Source organism: Chiloscyllium punctatum, chromosome 8, assembly GCF_047496795.1.
Source record: "Chiloscyllium punctatum isolate Juve2018m chromosome 8, sChiPun1.3, whole genome shotgun sequence".
Classification (NCBI taxonomy): domain Eukaryota; kingdom Metazoa; phylum Chordata; class Chondrichthyes; order Orectolobiformes; family Hemiscylliidae; genus Chiloscyllium; species Chiloscyllium punctatum.
In genome coordinates, this window is record NC_092746.1 from 62,502,596 (window position 1) to 62,521,403 (window position 18,808).

At 39.5% G+C, this 18,808-nt stretch overlaps 1 protein-coding gene across 1 annotated transcript in view; it reads right to left on the bottom strand.

Annotated features, from left to right (window-relative positions):
• The window catches only part of LOC140480594 (contactin-associated protein-like 2), a 2,042,618-nt gene that overhangs the window by 1,186,012 nt on the left and 837,798 nt on the right, over positions 1 to 18,808 (bottom strand). The window contains exon 5 of the mRNA XM_072575654.1: positions 6,958 to 7,161. Within this exon, the coding sequence (XP_072431755.1) occupies positions 6,958 to 7,161 (204 nt within the window). The remainder of the gene's footprint in view (positions 1 to 6,957; positions 7,162 to 18,808) is intronic.

Consider the following 18,808-nt stretch of genomic DNA (forward strand, 5'->3'; position numbering starts at 1 on the left):
CCACACAGACTCCACATCATCAGACGCTATGTCATTCAATACCATAGATTTAATTTTGTTCTTAACTAACAAGGCAACCCCACCCCCTCTGCCCACCTCTCTGTCTTTTCGATAAGTTGAAAAACCATGGAGATTTAACTGCCAGTCCTGACCCCCCTGTAACCAAGTCTCTGTGATGCCTACTACATCATAATCATTCACTATTATCTGTGCCATTAATTCATCGGCTTTGTTATGAATGCTACGAGCATTCAGGTAAAGTGCCTTAATGCTAACTTCCTTCTTAGAGATGTTGTAAGTCATATGTCCTAAGTTATCCTTGCTTTTTTCTGCATTCTCAGTCTGCCTCAATTTTAAATCCGCCTGGAAACATGCTATCCTGCTGCTTATCTTTCCATTTACCTCCATACTCCCTGTCGCTTTCACTTTCCCTTCCCCCCAACTCAGAAGTTTAAAGTCCTACTGACCACCCTATTTATCCTCTTCACTAGAACACTGGTACCTGATCGGTTCAGGTGGAGACCGTCCCAACGGTACAGATCCCCCCTGTTCCAAAACTGATGCCAATGCCCCATGAAGTGGAATCCCTCTTGCAGAAAAAAAGAAAGATGACCCAGGGAGATCAACAGCATGAAGATTGAAGCCAGCGGAAAAGATAGAGGCTGTGTGGCTTTGAGATTAAGTTAAACTAATGTTTAATAAATGTGTTATTGGAACAGCCTGGTTTTTCTTTATAGAATTGGGGTCAGATAATATATAGTTAAGAAAAGGGAAGCATGGATTTGTGAATAGTTAGAGCTAAGAAAAAAAATTGTTATTTTTTTCTTCCAATAGTGGAAGCTAGGAGTTCTCTGTCACTATATTTTAGTGGATTATGGGGAAGGCAAGCTTTTCTGGGTGTTTGGTTTTAATTAACAGAGGGGTTTGACCTCCACATCGTAACAAGTGATAATTAAAATGTTTTGGTGACAACCCTATTCTAATAAAAATGTAAGACTATAAGACTAGGAGAAGTAAATATTCAAGCCATTGAGTCCAGTCTGCCATTTGATATGATCATGGTTGATCTCATAATCCTTAACTCCACAATGCTGCCTTATCCCCATAACCCATGATTTCCTAAATTAGAAATATGTCAATCTCAAATGTGACCATACAGAATGACACAGCCTTGACAGCCCCCTGTGGTGAAGAATTCCATAGATTAACAACCCTTTGAGAGAAGTCCTCCTCATTTCTGTCTTAAATAGGTGACTATTTTCTCTGAGATTATACCCTCTGGTACTAGTCTCTACTACACAGGGAAACAACCTTACAGTATCTATCCTTTCATTCTCCTGAACTACAATGAGTACAACTCAATTTAATCAACATCTCCTCACAATTAAATCATCCCATTTCCAGGATCAGTCTAGTGAAACTTCTCTGAATTGCCCCAATGCCAGTAAATCTTTCCTTAGATATGGGGACCAAAACCACTTGCAATATTTCAGCTCTGTTTTGGCCAGTGCCTTATATAATTTTAGCAAAACCTCCCATTTATATTCCCTTCCCTTTGAAAATAAAGGACAACATTCTATTTGTCTTCCTTATTCCTGATTAGGAATCCCAAATCCCAATGCTGCAGCTTTCTGCTGTTTAAGATGGCCTCTAGTTATGTTCTTCCTCTCAAAAAGTAGCATTTACTCTGTAACCTCTCAGTCAAAACCTCTCATAAATTTAAATACCTCTATTAGGTCATTAGAAGCTTCCTTTCGTCTCTCCCCAAGAAAAGGGGAGACCCATTTCTGTCAATCATTGCCTTTTCTTTTAGCTTGTGAACTCCTCTCCTACCATGACATTGACATTCAAATTGTAGTCATCAACTTGTCTCTTTAATAATCCGCTTGCCGTGGTCTCAGAAAGGGTTGAGTGATATTGAAAATGCCATTCAACAGCTGGAGAAAGATAAAGGCTCTGGTGGAGGTGGAATCCCAGCTGACATACTGAAAAAAAGTGAATGTACATTCCTGACATGGTAGCAATACCTCATTTCTCTATCTAAGTGAAGGAATTAGAGGATTTCAGGGATGTTTTGATCATCATTATATTTTGAGATGTGCATAATTGCAGTAACACTTCTTTCTACCACAGAGAAAATATTGCAAGGTCCTTCCTGAACTACCTCTATCCAGTGGCTGAGGAGCTCCTTCCAAAGTTGCATTGTAATTTTCACCCATCAAGAGACTCCACAGGCATGATATTAAATATGCATCAAGTTTAAGTGGAAGGAACAAGACCATTAATTCTATTTGGACTTTCCCAACATCATGATAAATGACGACTCTGTGAACGATGAAAGCTTAAGGAGTAGACTTCTCAAATTTGGCTACATTTTGAAATTTGTCATCATCTTTCACCTATTCGTGATGATGTGTCAGGTATGATTCTCATCAATGGAATCACTGCAGATTCTATCTGTGAAACCTGTGGTCAAACAAGGCAGAGTCACTGCACCATAACTCTCCAGCAAACTACTTACAGGCAAAGTAATGAAGCTAAAGATCAGACAGGAAACTGTTTGATCTACACCGTCTTCAATCCAAAACTAAAATCATTCCAACCTCATTCATCGAGCTTCATATGCAAGTTATACTTGTGGCTGTTCTCTCACTTGGGAACTGAACTCAAAGTCATTGTTGACTCCACTGAAGCCAATGAGAAATGGATTGTACACTGAAAACACAGCAATGTAAGGTCTTCTTCCATATATTGCATCCTCAGTCTGAATCAAAAAATAGTTACAATGGTGAAGGAGGCCATTCAGCCAATTGCATCAGCACTGGTTTATTTCCTAAAACCAAAAGATAAATGCTGGAAAATCTCAGCAGATCTGGCAGCATCTGTAAAGAGAGAAAAGAGTTGACATTTCGAATCTAATTGACCCTTTGTCACATCACCCTTTCTTTGATTACACATCACTGTAACTCAATGCTCACTCTTTTTCTCCATCGACTAAAATCGATGGTGAGTTCCTTGAAAACATGGACTGTTGTCATATCTTCATAGAAACTCGACAGTGTGGAAGCAGGCCATTCAGCCCATCAGGTCCACACCAACCCTCCAAAGAGGATCCCACCTAGACCCACATCACTACCCTACATTTCCCATGGCTAACCCACCTAGTCTGCAACACAAGGGGTAACTTAGCACGGCCAATCCACTCACCTGCACATCTATGGATTGTGGGAGGCAACCCGAGCACCTGGCAGAAATCCACACAGACACAGAGAGAACGTACAAACTCCATACAGACAAGTTGCCCAAGGCATGAATCGAACTCAGGTTCCTGGCACTGTGGGGCAGCAGTACTAACCACTGAGACGCTCTTGGGAGCATTTGTTTTGATATGGATGATAGAATTGATCATGAGTTCCAAAGCGTCAGCTCATCCTTTGACTGATAGAGGATAAAAATACAAGAGGACCACAACTCAAACAAAGACTAAGGTTATGGATTTCTGAGGCAATAGTGATTCCTACACTCCTATATGCTTTGGGTACTAGTTCGACCTACAGAAAGCACTTTAAAGCACGTACATTGTAACACTCTCAGTTCTTTGAAAGATCCTTCAAAGTCAGGGGTCGACAACATCGTCCTCAGCAACTTCCTCGGCACTGAGGCACTAATTAATTAAATCCAGCTCCCCTGAATGGAGCATGGGGTTATTCACTTGTCCGGAAACAACTACAATATAACAGCAGATATAAAACATTTAGCCCTTGGAAACTGCTCCACCATTCAATAAATCATGGCCAATCTGTCTGTGTTTTGAATTCCACATTCCCAACCTTGACCTTTAACTCCCCTGCATCACATGAATATATCTAACTCTTCCTTAAAAATATGATTCTGCCTTCACTGACTTTGGACATAAACAGTTGGATTGTCAAATAACCCTCAGAGAACAAAATTCTCCTCAACTTTCCTGAAAAGGCAAAGTCTAATTTAAAAATGGTAATCTTTGAGTTATCCACTGAAGAACACTTCCTTCCCACAAAGTATTGTCAAATATTTCAGGTTTTTATATACTTATATTTTAAAATTTCTTATTTTATGAAATTGTTTTCTCCTTCTCTCTCTTATCCTTTTAGAGTCAGAGTCATACAGCACAGAAACAGACCCTTCAGCCGAACTCCGCTATGCCAACCATGTTTCCTGAACTGACCCAGTCCCATTTACTTATGTTTAGCCCATATCCCCCTAAACATTTCCTATTATGCATATGTCTAAATATCTTTTAAATGTTCCAATTATACTTGCCTCCACCACTTCCTCTGTCAGCTTGTTCCATTTATGTACCACCTGCTGCATGAAAAGTTTGGCCTCGGCTCCCTTTTAAATGTTTCCCCTTTCACCTTAAACCTATGCCCTCTAATTCTGGACTCAACCACTCCTGGGAAAAGACATCAGCTATTCACATTAGCTCCACTTCTCATTATTTTATAAATCTCTATTTGGTCACCCCTCAGCCTCCGACGCTCCAGGGAGAAAACTCCCAGCCTATCCAACCTTTCCTTATAACACAAACTTGGTAACATTCTTGTTAATCTTTTTTGCATTCTTTCCAGTTTAATAACATCCTTCATATAATAGTCCAAATGTGGCCTTACCAATGTCCTGTCCAGCCATAGCATGATGGCCCAACCCCTGTACTCAGTTCTCTGACCGATGAAGGCAAGTGCATCAAATGCCTTCTTCACTATCTTGTCTACCTGTGACACCACTTTCAAGAAACTAGTACCTGTACTCCTAGGTCTCTCTGTTCAACAATAATCCCCTGAACCCGACCATGAACCGTGTAAGTCTTTCCTTCGTTTCTCTTACCAAAATGCAACACCTCACATTTGTCTTAATTAAGCTCTATCTGCCATTTCATTTCATAAAATAGCAACTTCTCCATAGTCTGTGGTGTAACCAAGATGTAATGCGACCTTATCATGCTGCATACCATGCAGTCAGATATGATGATAATCAATCATTATCTTGTAAAAGCACCCAGAGATTTTATTCTAAAAAAGTCTCTCTTTTTCAGCTTGAATCTGCAGTCTAGGTTTCAAACTGGTAATCACCTTTTTGAGTCACTAGTTACTTCCTAATTTCTATATCCTTTCAATTTTTTTTAACCTATTGTCCTTGTTGTAACTTAAGCTTGGAGAAATCTGATCACGACCTAATGAATTACTTTTCCTGGTTTTCCACCGTCCTCATACTTGGTCCTGTGCGTGTGTGTATTTGGCCTTGAGTTTCTGATAAAGAATCCATATTCACGACTCAACAAAAGATCAATAAATATGTTGTTAGGGCAGATGTTAAAAATTACATTATATTCCCACTATTATTTAGACATGAAAATACAATACCGAATCTGACCAAATCCAACAAGCCCATTCACAAATATCTGTAATAAGTTGAACTGGTTAGTATTGCAGCATGGTAAACACTCTTGCACTCCATTACTTCTGACACAACATAAATTTGTAACAATAATAGCATCATTACGTTTTGAGTTCTAATGCCATTTCACCTGAGTGATATTGAAGACACAAATATTTGATTGTGAAGTGCACATGCATTTCAATGATATCATGATTCAAGATACAATTTGCAAAAAAACACTGTTATGGCCATAGATATCAAACCTGTATTGGTTTTCTGATTGCTGATTTACAAAATTGACATGTTATCATTAAACTTTGTAAGGCTCTCAGGTCTTGTGGAACATCATCCTTAGCACTATTCACGAAGTATGTTTATTACCATCTTTCCTTCCAACGTGAATCATTTTATACAACAATCTAATATAGTATGATTTATGCCTGAAATCATTGACAGCTTCTTAAAATTCCATTTACCATTTTTTGACCTTCGCAGTGTCTCTTTTATTTACCACCTAAGCCACCCACAGCATTTGAATACTTTGCTGTCCTTTAGCGGATCAATTAAATTTAGAAGAGAGAATTTCTGCTTGTTATCTGGTATCCATCTTGAAAAATTGTACGAGACGGCTGATACCTTTTTGTTTGTAAAATAATTTTTCTCACACCACTAAGCTTGAGATTCAGGTCTTAGGTGGTATTACTTAATTAAACCAACATAACAATCTATAAAATCGTCAACTGCATGAATATTAACAACAGGGCTGCCTTCAGATTTAATATGATTAATTTTTTATTACTCTATTGCTGCTGAACACAACTCACTGTTTTTGCTGTGTTATATAAACAAGTAAGCTACTCAGTACTTATAAGATGGTTGCGTAAAGCTGGATACAAGAAGTGATTGAATTCAAAACAATAATTCAGCCTTACACCATTGGTGCTATTCATAAATCTTTGAAAGCAAACTGTCGAGAGTTTACAACATCATCAGAGGTGTTCAATTGATTCACTGCTTTGTTCTACACAAGCAATTATTATCCCTGTTTTCATCTGCACTACCAGAGTTTTACAGCTGGATTTAAATCGGGGCTGCTCCAAAATATTGAACTATTTGTGTTTTTGAGGATTACAGCATTGAGGGAAAAAATACTTGTGCCTTAAATGGTTTTATCTAGAGGACTGAGAGCAGCACAATTACTAGATAACAAGAGAAGACATTCCAAACCTATGCTCAATTCATGGTTCTATCCTCATCTTGCTCCAATCAACTTTGTGCTCCACAAAAAAATTTACTTAACAATTTAGTTTAAAATAGAAATGGATACAGGTCTTGTGACAATGAAAACTAGTGGGTTGCTCAAAGCAGCTCTATTCACAGCAACTATGAAGCTTCGTATAAGATCATTTTACGAGAACATTCTTTAATGTGGTTTGTGCACAACATAGCATTAGCATTTGTTATTTCATGTTAGGAAACAAAGCAAATATTGCAATGCTGTCAATTATCTTAAGAATGTTCAGAGAAAATATAGATTACCTAAGTTCACCCGAAGAACCAGCTTTGCTTTTTTGATTTCAAGGGTTATATAGTCTCCTTGTTGTCCTTCGCCATGGAATATAACACCTTCATTTTCAGATGTTTTAAACTTCAGTGAAATAATATCCTTTAACGTTTTCATTTTCTTATTTCTAAACATATATGATAATGGACTGTAGCCATCAAAATTAATAACATCTGCCCCTGCAAACAGAAAAAAAACAAGAGGCATTTAGTCAGCATGAAATAGGAAAAATATAACAATTTGTCCTAAAATCCAAAAACAACCGCACTTGACAGTCAAATCAGTGCTAACCATATAATGTATAGACACCTTGGGACAAACTGTGATCCAATTTATGGAGAGATACTTGATTAAAAATGCATACACTGGATTAAAGATAGTGTCAAGATACTCCTATGGGTATATGTCAACTGATGCAATTTAAATTCAATTGATACATTTGGGTTTGAGCGTTAGTCTCAGTAATGGTGACCATGAAACTATCATAATTTTTTGTGAAAACCCATCAAGTTCATCAATGGCCTTAAGGTCATGAACTCCAGTGTCCATAGTACTATGTAAAGTCATGGTTCTGAAAGAGTTAATATTGAAGGTTTTTTTTTTGTGCGGGGCTCCAGCTAATCTGATGCTGTTATGAGATCATTGGGAGGAGATTCAGGCAGTCTTGCACAGATCCTGTCATTTCTGGGTTTTGATAGTCTTAAGTCATTATGTTTAACATGGTACAGTGTACATTGATACATTGTACCAAATGTTCTCAAACAATAAACTGCCTCTTGCTATGTCATGACAAGATTCATCAGTAATCTATCAGCACTATACCTCAACCACCCACAACCCAGAATAATATTTACTTGGTCTGACCTAAATGTGATTCCAGACCTCTAGTAATGTGGTTGATTGAAACAGAGTGACAAGCCAATCAGGAATTTTTGAGGAACAACAATACCAGAAATGCCCGCATGCCATTAAAGAGTAAGGAAAAATTATGGTAATGCAATCAAAATCAATTTAAAATCTTCTAATGTACTGATCCTTCATATTGCACGTTATTAGACCCAACATATCAAATCTGTGACAATACTTTTACTTGATTCATTTTGTTTTGGTTTTCTTAAAAGAAATATTTTGAGCAATCGGAAATGAGAAGCTGTCTATTTGAAGCCAATAAAGTAAACAGCTTTTGAGGCTTTGGGGTTTATTTTTTAAATTTATAACAATAGAAGCAGCATGAATGGGTGGAGTCAGGCTGCTACACAACCAGGGTTTTAAGTTAGCATTCAGTAGCTGCTCGGGTTGAAGTTGGCAGTGGAAGCTATTACATCTCTCTGATACAGCTAAAAGTTAGAGTTCTCTCTGCTGCCAGAATTGCATGGGCAACAATTTATTAAACTGAATTTGCCTTTGGTTTCATATCCAGCAATCCATTGAGTGCTGTTGTATAGTCAGATATTTGCTTTTACTTTAGCTGAGGTTTAGTAGTGAGTTTTGATCACCAGCCCAAGCTATTCATCACAGTTACGTTTCCCAACAGGCTATTTAAAGGGAGTCTGTGATGATTGGAAATCGAAAGCAGTACGATGTCTTCTGCAGATGTTTTGGAATGGGGCAAGCATCGGCATGGCTCTTTAATCAATTAAATCAACAAATTCTTAATTTGGCACAGAATCTGAACCATGAGGTGTGAATTAGAATATTTCAGTCAGTGAAAAATCTGTATAGAGGGCTAAATACAGAGAGGGAAAGAACAATAGGAATTATGAAGAAGAGTTGGTCACTAACAATCACTGGCTAATGAGCATGATTGTCCACTTTGGAAATTCCATGTCACTGGTTGTGGGTTTGTGGGTCCTTATGTGGCTGATGAGCCTGAACCAGAGCCAAATTTCCAACCCCACATTTGGCAGGTGTTCCAAGAGGTGGAAATGGTCTTTGCCTTGAGATCATTTCTCTGGTTTGTAGTTTAAAAATGTGTTTTTTTTTAGCTATTTCAATTCTTCAACAATAATTAACATATTCTAAAATGAAACTTTTAAATTTTTTTGTTTATTCCCAAAAGTCTATTTAGCAATAATTAAGATATTTTGTACCATTAAAGTTTACTGACACTGAAAAGGACAAATTCTTTTTTTTTTATCTGGCAAGCAGAATAGTGGGTACATATGATTCATATCTGTGGTTGGCATTGATACTAAGAAGATCAACACCAACTACAAAGATTGCTGCATCTTTACTGTTTTTGTGTCCTTCCAGCTGGTACTTCCTCTTCCAGTTGTAGCAATGTCACTGTGCAGCCATAAACAAAGAGGAGTAGCAAAGAGAAGCCTCACAGCAGACATACTCACCCATACCTTAACCTGCTATATTTAGTCATGTGCTCAAAGATCTTACATGTGTTCAGCGGATGGGTAAGTGGAAGGATGAGTGAGTGATTAGGTCAATGAATGGGTGGATGATTGAGAAAGAAAGAGTGGGTGGTTGTGGATATTCATCTTGGGTTTGTTTGCAGGACTGGGCTATCACATTGGGGGAACAGGGTAACCAGTTTGACTCTAGTCAGGGTTGGTTGAAGCTGTGGAAGGCATGTATGGGATGGTGTGTTGAATTTGACTGTTATTTGCAGAGTTACATCAAAGACTAAACAGTGTAGAAATTTGAGGGTAAATATTCAGCTTAGTACAACATATGTAGGCCAGGTCACTGATCCTGAACTCAATATTGCCGACATTGGTCAAGGAACCTGGACCATGCCACACAAATAATCAGAAGTTTAACTTGCCAACTCAATTATAGTGCACATTTAGCACTGACAATTTACTATTATGACCATAAAAAAGTCAATGTTTAACCTGCCAGTAGCACATATTTGCAATCCTGAAACATCACAACCCTGCAATTATCATTCACAAGGATTATTAATTTTAGTTCTTAAAATATAATCTACTTTATTGTTCTGATAGGTAAAGACAGATCCATGTTAAACAGATTTAAGGTCTTCAGATTTGTCTCACTGCTTTGGATGTCAATCTCATGCATAATATTGTTTTGACAGTAACCAGTCTTTATTCTATTGGATTAATAGCCAATAATATCTGAAGAATGAAGCAGAAAGAAACAGCCAAAAAAAAGAACAGAGACAGTGAGAAAAATACTATTGTAGCACAAGGGAGAGGATGTACCTAGGATTCACAGAGCATAAAGAAGGGGTTCTGGATTGAAAACTAGAAAGGTAAAGGTTTCATGAATGCTATGATGACTTCAAATGCAGAACAATTTAAAAGTTTTTTCCTTTAAGTTTCTGACCAAACAGTTAGCTTACTTGGCAGGATGGCTGACTGTCAGTCACAATGACTAGATGAGATGCAGTGAGCATAAAGAAGATAGTGACCAATGAAGAGATTGTATTCAGATGTGAGGAGAGACGGTGATGGGTGTGTAGAAAATATCTTGATTAGAGACAAAAACAGAAATTGATGGAAAAATTCAGTCAGTCTGGCAGCAAATGGAGAGAAAGCAGATGCTTTGGATCCAGTGACCCTTCTTCAGAACTTGGTAAGGGTGGCTGATTAGTGTGTGGTCGTGAGGAGAGATCACTGGGGGAGATGGTGATTGTGAAACTGGCAATATGGGACCTTGTTAGGCCGAGAGGTTTTGCAGACAACACTCGCCTTCTGCTAAAAAGGGTTAAAAATGTTAAATCCTTATAATTAAGAGGCGCAACTTCCTTATAACTTGTGGGCGGCACAGTGGTTAGCACTGCTGCCTCACAGCGCCACAATCAATTCCTGCCTCAGGCGACTGTCTGTGTGGAGTTTGCACATTCTCCCCGTGTCTGTGTTGCCTCCGGGTGCTCCGGTTTCCTCCCACATTCCAAAAATGTGCAGGTTAGGTGAATTGGCCATGCTAAATTACCTGTAGTGTTGGGTGAAGAGGTAAATGTAGGGGAATGGGTCTGGGTGGGTTGCGCTTCGGCGGGTCGGTGTGGACTTATTGGGCCAAAGGGCCTGTTTCCACACTGTAAGTAATCTAATCTAATCTAAAACTTAAAGAAAAGAAAAACACTGCAGATGCAGAAAATCTGACATAAAAACAAAAAGTGTTGGCAAAAGTCAGCTGGTCTGGCAACGTCAGTGGAAGGAGAAAGAGGGTTAACATTTTGAATCTGATGTGACTTCTTCTGAACACGAGTTATGTTCAAGACATTAATCCTTTCTCTCTGCATAGATGCTGCTAATCTGCTGAGTTTCTCCAGCACTTTCTTGTTTTTATTCCTTAAAACTTTGATCTACCAAACTACTTCTTCAGAGTGGATGAGTTATCTGCCATCTTTCCCTTTTATGATAAAAATGAAAGTCATCATGTTCAAGATAAGTTCAGATAAGTCAAATTTTACTTTCTCAATCAATCCAAAAGCATCTAATTTTGGGTGTAAAATTGCTTCCAATAACTTCAAAGAAATAGATGAATATGGATTGATTGCTTCAATGGAAGATTCAGCACTGTTCAATTGTTGTTATCTCTATGCCCAAATCTGAACCTTTTGATTTCTATATAAATCAATGCCAAAAATTATCAGGGCTGACCAATATTTACATTCATCATAATTACTGGGAACCTTTGAAAGCAAAAATATAAATGCACTTTTGCTATTTAATTTTAAAATGTATGTAGAGACAAGAAATCAAGCTGGATCTCTCTCCACCAGGTCCCACTCTGTAGCAGGAGTTTCCACTCAAGCATATTGCAGGAGGATAGCTTACCTGCCTTTCTTTCAACCTAAGTCATGCATTCTTAAATGCTAAATAAATAAATATGTCGTGAATTCAGCTTGATAAATCTCTGTTCAAAAGCATCTCCTATTCACCTTTCAATCATCCTTTCTAAATCATTTTTTTCTTCTTATAACTACTAAAATAGGATGAAACTAAAATCCTCAACTGCCAGTTTTCAGCCGTGTGCTATGATGTTTCCTTTCACAACCCCATGTTAAACACTATAATGAACAGATCTCACTGATTGAAATTTGACTGCCTTACGTTTGACTATATTAAATCAAATGATTTCAACTTCAAAAAAGTACAAAAACTGAAAAAACGGTGGATGCTGTAAATCAGAAGCAAAAAACAGAAATTGCTGGAAAAGCTCAGCAGGTATGGCAACAACTGTGGAGAGAAATCAGAGCCAACATTTCAGGTCAAGTAACCCTTCCTCAGAACCTTCCTTCCATTTTGAGGAAGGGTTAACTGACCTGAAATGTTTACTCTGATTTCTCTCCACAGATGCTGCCAGACCTGCTGAGCTTCTTCAGCAATTTTTGTTCTTGTTTCATAAAAAGTATAATTTGTTGTGAAATGTTTTAGAATACCTGGGAGACATGTAAGTCACAACGTAAATATTTGTTTTCTTTTTCTGTTCTGCTCGATTGAGTATAGGGGCGGCTGGCTTAATTTTGAAGTCTCTTGAGTGATAACAGTCCTGTTATTAATCACAGGCATGGAATTTTCTTTAAATAAAGCAGATTTTTGAAACCTCTCCATTTGATGCCATTAGCAGTAATTCAGTATTCCAGATACTTCAACCACACCTAATATATCTCTTGTGGCCATTCATGAGCTCCGTGTACTCCATCTTCCTTGAAACAAAACTGCACATTTATTAGGCTGGCGTTTGACTGCAGCACATCGATCTGGAGTTGTTTTAAGGAGTTGTTTTAAGGAGTTGCTATCTTGCTCACCATATATATGGTTTGGTATCCAATAAAAAGCTATGGGTGTTGGAATGGAAGTATGACTACTTAAGTATGGGGCCCAAAGAAATTCATGATGTGGCTGTAGTTATACTTCTCTTAGTGCAGAATTAAACTTCACAGAATATTTCAATTAAACAATGCCTTAGCAGAAACATAGGCCTTGACTTCCAGGCAGACAGTGAAACTGGAGACCACACTGAAAGCTGTGAGGGAGGTTGCTCTGATCTTAGTTATGATCCGGCTGATAGAATAAATAAACCTTAGACACGAAAATAAGTAACAGGATTCTGAGATTAAATTGAAACATTGAAGAAAGCTTTCTTATACAAATTTGAGTGAAAGAAACATAAGCAATAATTATTAAATAATTACAAGACAGATTGGTGAGTTCAAGATTCTAAATGATATACCTATGTAGAGAAAATAGACTCTAACATTCAGAATTTTCATGGAGTAAACAGACAAACAGTGGTCAAACACCACACAGATTGCAATTTAATTGACCAAAGGTATCAAGACAGATTTACCCAGAATTGGATGACAAAGTCATATAGTCATCATTATTGTGGTTCTGTTCACCGAGCTGGGAATTTGTGTTGCAGACGTTTCGTTCCCTGTCTAGGTGACATCCTCAGTACTTAGGAGCCTCCTGTGAAGCGCTTCTGTGATCTTTCCTCCGGCATTTGTAGTGGTTTGAATCTGCCGCTTCCGGTTGTCAGTTCGAGCTGTCCGCTGCAGTGGCCGGTATATTGGGTCCAGGTCGATGTGCTTGTTGATGGAATCAGTGGATGAGTGCCATGCCTCTAGGAATTCCCTGGCTGTTCTCTGTTTGGCTTGTCCTATAATAGTAGTGTTGTCCCAGTCAAACTCATGTTGCTTGTCATCTGCGTGTGTGGCTACTAAGGTTAGCTGGTCGTGTCGTTTCGTGGCTAGTTGGTGTTCATGGATGCGGATCGTTAGCTGTCTTCCTGTTTGTTCCATGTAGTGTTTTGTGCAGTCCTTGCATGGGATTTTGTATACTACGTTGGTTTTACTCATGCTGGGTATCGGGTCCTTTGTCCTGGTGAGTTATTGTCTGAGAGTGGCTGTTGGTTTGTGTGCTGTTATGAGTCCTAGTGGTCGTAGTCGTCTGGCTGTCAGTTCAGAAATGTTCTTGATGTATGGTAAAGTGGCTAGTCCTTTGGGTTGTGGCATGTCCTCATTCCGTTGTCTCTCCCTTAGGCATCTGTTGATGAAATTGCAGGGGTATCCGTTTTTGGTGAATACATTGTAGAGGTGTTCTTCCTCTTTTTGCAGTTCTGGTGTGCTGCCGTGTGTTGTGGCCCTTTTGAATAGTGTCTTGATGCAACTTCTTTTGTGTGTGTTGGGGTGGTTGCTTTGTGGTTCAGGACGTGGTCTGTGCGTGTGGCTTTCCTGTATATGTGGCTTTCCTGTATACCTTTGTGGTGAATTCTCCGTTCGGTGTTCTATGTAGCATCATGTCTAGGAATGGGAGTACGTTGTCCTTTTCTTCCTCTCTAGTGAATCGGATTCCTGTGAATGTGGCGTTGATGATCTGGTGTGTGTTCTCTATTTCTGTGTTTTTAATGATTACAAAGGTGTCATCCACATATCTGACCCAGAGTTTGGGTTGAATTTGCGGTAAGACTGTTTGTTCTAATCTTTGCATTACAGCTTCTGCTATGAGTCCAGAGATGGGTGAGCCCATGGTGTGCCATTGATTGGTTCATATATTTGGTTGTTGAATGTGAAGTGTGTTGTGAGGCACAGGTCCAGTAGTTTGAGTATGCAGTCTTTGTTGATAGGTTCCCCATCTTGTCTGTTCTGTCTGTCCGCAGGTTGGCTATTTTTTCTCTGGCTAGGGTTTTGTCAATAGAGGTGAACAGTGCCGATACATCGAATGAGACCATAGTTTCTTCCTTGTCTGTGTGTATATTTCTGATGATGTCCAAGAATTCCTGTGTTGACTGTATAGAGTGTCTGGATCCACTGATCAGGTGTTTCAGTTTCTGCTGTAGCCCTTTAGCCAGTTTGTGAGATGGTGTCCCTGGTAGTGATACGATGGGTCTGAGTGGGATGTCTGGTTTGTGCACTTTCGGTAGTGCATAGAATCTGGGGGTGTTGTTGCTTTCAGATTTCATTCTTTGTAGGTCAAACCTGGTTATCTGTCCGTTTTTTTTGGAGGTTCCTCAGTGTGTTGTTTATCCTATTGGTGAGCTGTGGGATGGGGTCAAACTCCTTCTTTTGGTAGGTGTTGATATCTACAAGTCGTTGTTGCACTTTCTGGATGTACTCTGCTTTGTCCAGGGTGACTACTTAAGTATGGGGCCACCCGACCTACAAATCTTTGCACAAACTTTGAATATAGTCATCATGATCCACAGCACAAAAACAGCCCTTTGGCTCACCATCTAGCTATCTTTATCTCATTTTCGAGCATTTGGCCAATTGTCTGGTATGTCTTGACAACGCAAATGTATATCTAAATACATAGAGTCATAGAGATGGTGAGTCATACAGCTTGAAAACAGACATTTCATTCCAACTAGTCCACACCGACCACGTTCCCAAACTAAACTAGTCCCATTTATTTGCATTTGGCCTATTTCTCTCCAAATCTTTCCTATTTATGTACTTACCCAAATGTCTTTCAAATGTTGTAATTGTGTGTTATGAGGAGTTCTGCATCTAATGGCAGTGGGTTCCAGAAACTCAACATACTCTGGGTGAAAGATATTTCCTCACATCCCTTCTAAATCTGCAACCACTTACGTTAAATCAAAGTCAACGATCCCTCCAACAGTGGGAAAAGTTTCTTCCCCTTTTACCCTGTCTGTGCAGTCGAGTCATAGAGATATATAGCACAGAAATAGACCCTTTGGTCTAACTTGTTCATATCCTAAATTGATCTAGTGCCATTGGCCAGTATTTAGGCCATAACCCATCCAGGTGCCTTTTAAATATTCTTATTGTGCCAGCATCCACCACTTCCTCTGGCAGCTCATTCCATACATGCACCACTCTCTGCATGAAAAAGTTGTTCCTTATGTCTCTTTTAAATCTTTTTCCCTCTCAAGTTAAACCTATGCCCTCTAGTTTTGGACTCCCTCAACCCTGGGAAAAGACCTTGTCCATTTATTCTATCCATGCCACTCATGATTTTATATAAGGTCACGCCCCCCAGCCTCCGATGCTCGAGGGAAAATCGCCTTAGTCAATTCAGCCTCTCCCTATAGCTCAAACCCTCCAAATCTGGCAACATCCTTGTCAATCTTTTCTGAAATCTTTCAAGCTGCGCAACATCTTTCTTCCAGCAGGGAGACCAGAATGGCAGGCACTATTCCAATAGTGGTTAACCAACGACATATACATCTCCCAACTCCAATGCTCAATGCACTGATCAATAAAGGCAAGAATATCAAAATCCTTCTTCTCTATCCTATCTACCTGCAAATCCACTTTCAAGAAACTATGATTCTGCACTTTAAGATCTCTTTGTTCAGCAACACTCCCCAGGACCTTACCATTAAGCGTATAAGTGCTGACCTGATTTGCCTTTCCAAAATGCAGCACCTCACATTTATCTAAATTAAACTCCATCTTCCAGTCCTCGGCCAATTGGCCCATCTGATCAAAATCCCGTTGTATTCTGAGGCAATCTTCTTTGCTGTCAACTACACCTCCAATTTTGGTGTCATCTGCAAACGTACTAACCATACCTCCTGTGTTCACATCCAAATCATTTATATAAATGATGAAAAGCATGTCCTTCATAATTTTATACATCTCAACCATGTTTCCTTCCTATCTCCTCTGCTTTAAGGAAAATAACCCCAGTCTATCCAATCTCACTTCAGAACTAAAACTCTCCAGCCCAGACAACATCCTCACAACTCTCCTCTGCACCCTCTTGACTACAATCACATCCCTCCAACATCTGGATTCAAGACCTCATACAATACTGCAGCTGTGGCTTAGCTAATGATTTTTTTCACAGTTCCAGTGTCACATCCCTACTATTAAAATTAACTTATGCCTTGGCTATTAAAGCCAAGTTTTCTAAAAGCCTTTTTAACCATTTTGTCTACCTATCCTGTCACTTTCAGTGACTGTTATACATGAACACCAAGTTCCCTCTGATCCTTGGTTCTTCCCAGGGTCCTATAGGTTCATCATGTTATCCCTTGCTTTGTTTGTCCTTCCCAAGTGCACAACCTCACACTTATCCAATTGAATATCATTTGCCACAGATCAGCCCATCTGATCAGCTTGTCCATGTCCTCCTGTAATCTAAGGCCATCCTCCTCACTGTTTACATATCTTCTCTAAACTTACTGACCAGTATGCCTCCATTCAAGTCTAAATCATTTCAGTAACCACAGACAAGAAGGGCCCTGTCACTGATCTCTGCAAAACTCCACCGGATGCAAGCTTCCCATCACAAAAACACCCCTTCACTATTTTAAAAAGAAAATATATTTATTTAGTGGAATGTGGGTGCCGCTGGATGGCCAGCACTTACTGCTCGTCCATAGTCACCCTTGAGACGGTAATGGTGAGTTGCCTTCTTGAACTGCTGCAGCCGACCTGTAGGTTGACTCACAATGCCACGAGAAAGGGAACTCCAGGATTTTGGCCCAATGATAGTGAAGGAACAGCAATATGTTTTGAAGTCAGGATGGTGAGTGGCTTGGAGGGGAACTTGAAGGTGATGGTGTTCCCATATATCTGCTGTATTGCCCTTCTAGTTGGAAGTGGTCATGGGTTTGGAAGGTGCTATCTGAGGATTTTTAGTGAATTTACCTGTGTGGAGTTTGCACATTCTCCCTGTGGGGCGTCAGGAGGTGAGTTGCTTGCCACAGTATTCCTAGCTTCTGCCCTGCTTTTGTAGCAACTATGTTTAAATGGTGAGTCAAGTCTGATCAGAGATAACTCCCAGGATGTTAATAGTGGGGGATTCTGTGATGGTAACAGCATTGAATGTCAAGTGGTGGTGGTTAGACTGTCTTTTAACTGTGATGGTCATAGCCTGGCATTTGTGTGGCATAAATGTTACTTGCCACTTGTCATCCAAAGCCTGGATATTGTCCAGATCTTATTGCATTTGGATATGGACTGCTTCAGTGTCTGAGGAGTCACAAATGGTGCTGAACATTGTGCAATCATCAGTGAACATCCCCACTTCTGACCTTATGATGGAGGGAAGGTCATTGATAAGGCAACTGAAGATAGTTGGGTCAAGGACACTGCCCTGAGGAACACCTGCAGAAATGTCCTGGATCTGAGATTACTCCAACAACCGTGACCATCTTCCTATATGTCAAGTATGACTCTAACCACATGGTACCCATTGATTCCAGTTTTGTTAGGGCTCCTTGATACCTCACTTGGTTGAATATAGCCTTAATGTCTAGGGGTGCCACTCTCACCAGTTCCCTTTGCTTTCTGCAAGGCGAATCCAGTCTGGTTTAATGGAGAGTGCAGGAGGGCATACCAGGAGCAGAACCAGGCATAATCTAAAGATGAGGTGTTAACCTGATGAAGCTGCCAAACAAGACTACTTGAGAGCCAAACAGCAAAGCAGCAAGTGATAGACAGAGTTAAGCAATCCCACAGTGAAATGATCAGATCTGCAATCCTGCCACACCCAATCATGAATAGTGGTGGACAATTAAACATCTCACTGGAGGAGAAGACTCCATAAAATATCCCCATCCTCACTGATGGAAAAGCCCAACACATCAGTGCAAAAGGTGAGGTTAAAGCATTCATAACAATCTTCAGCTAGAAGTGCCAAGTGGGTGATCTATTTCAGCCTCTACAAAGGTCTCCAGCATCACAGATATCAAGAAATGGTTGGAGGCATTAGATACTGCAAAGATTATGGGTTCTCACTACCTTTAAAGTCCTGCTTTTCAGTCACTTTCTTAACTTTTTAAAATGTGCTTTCAAGTATTCATTCCTCTTTATATCTCTGTTATTGGTAGCACTGTGGACCACAACTTCTGACTCTTAACCCTTCCCAAATTATCTCTTCAGCTTCACATGACATCCTGCACCCTCATACCAGGGAGGTG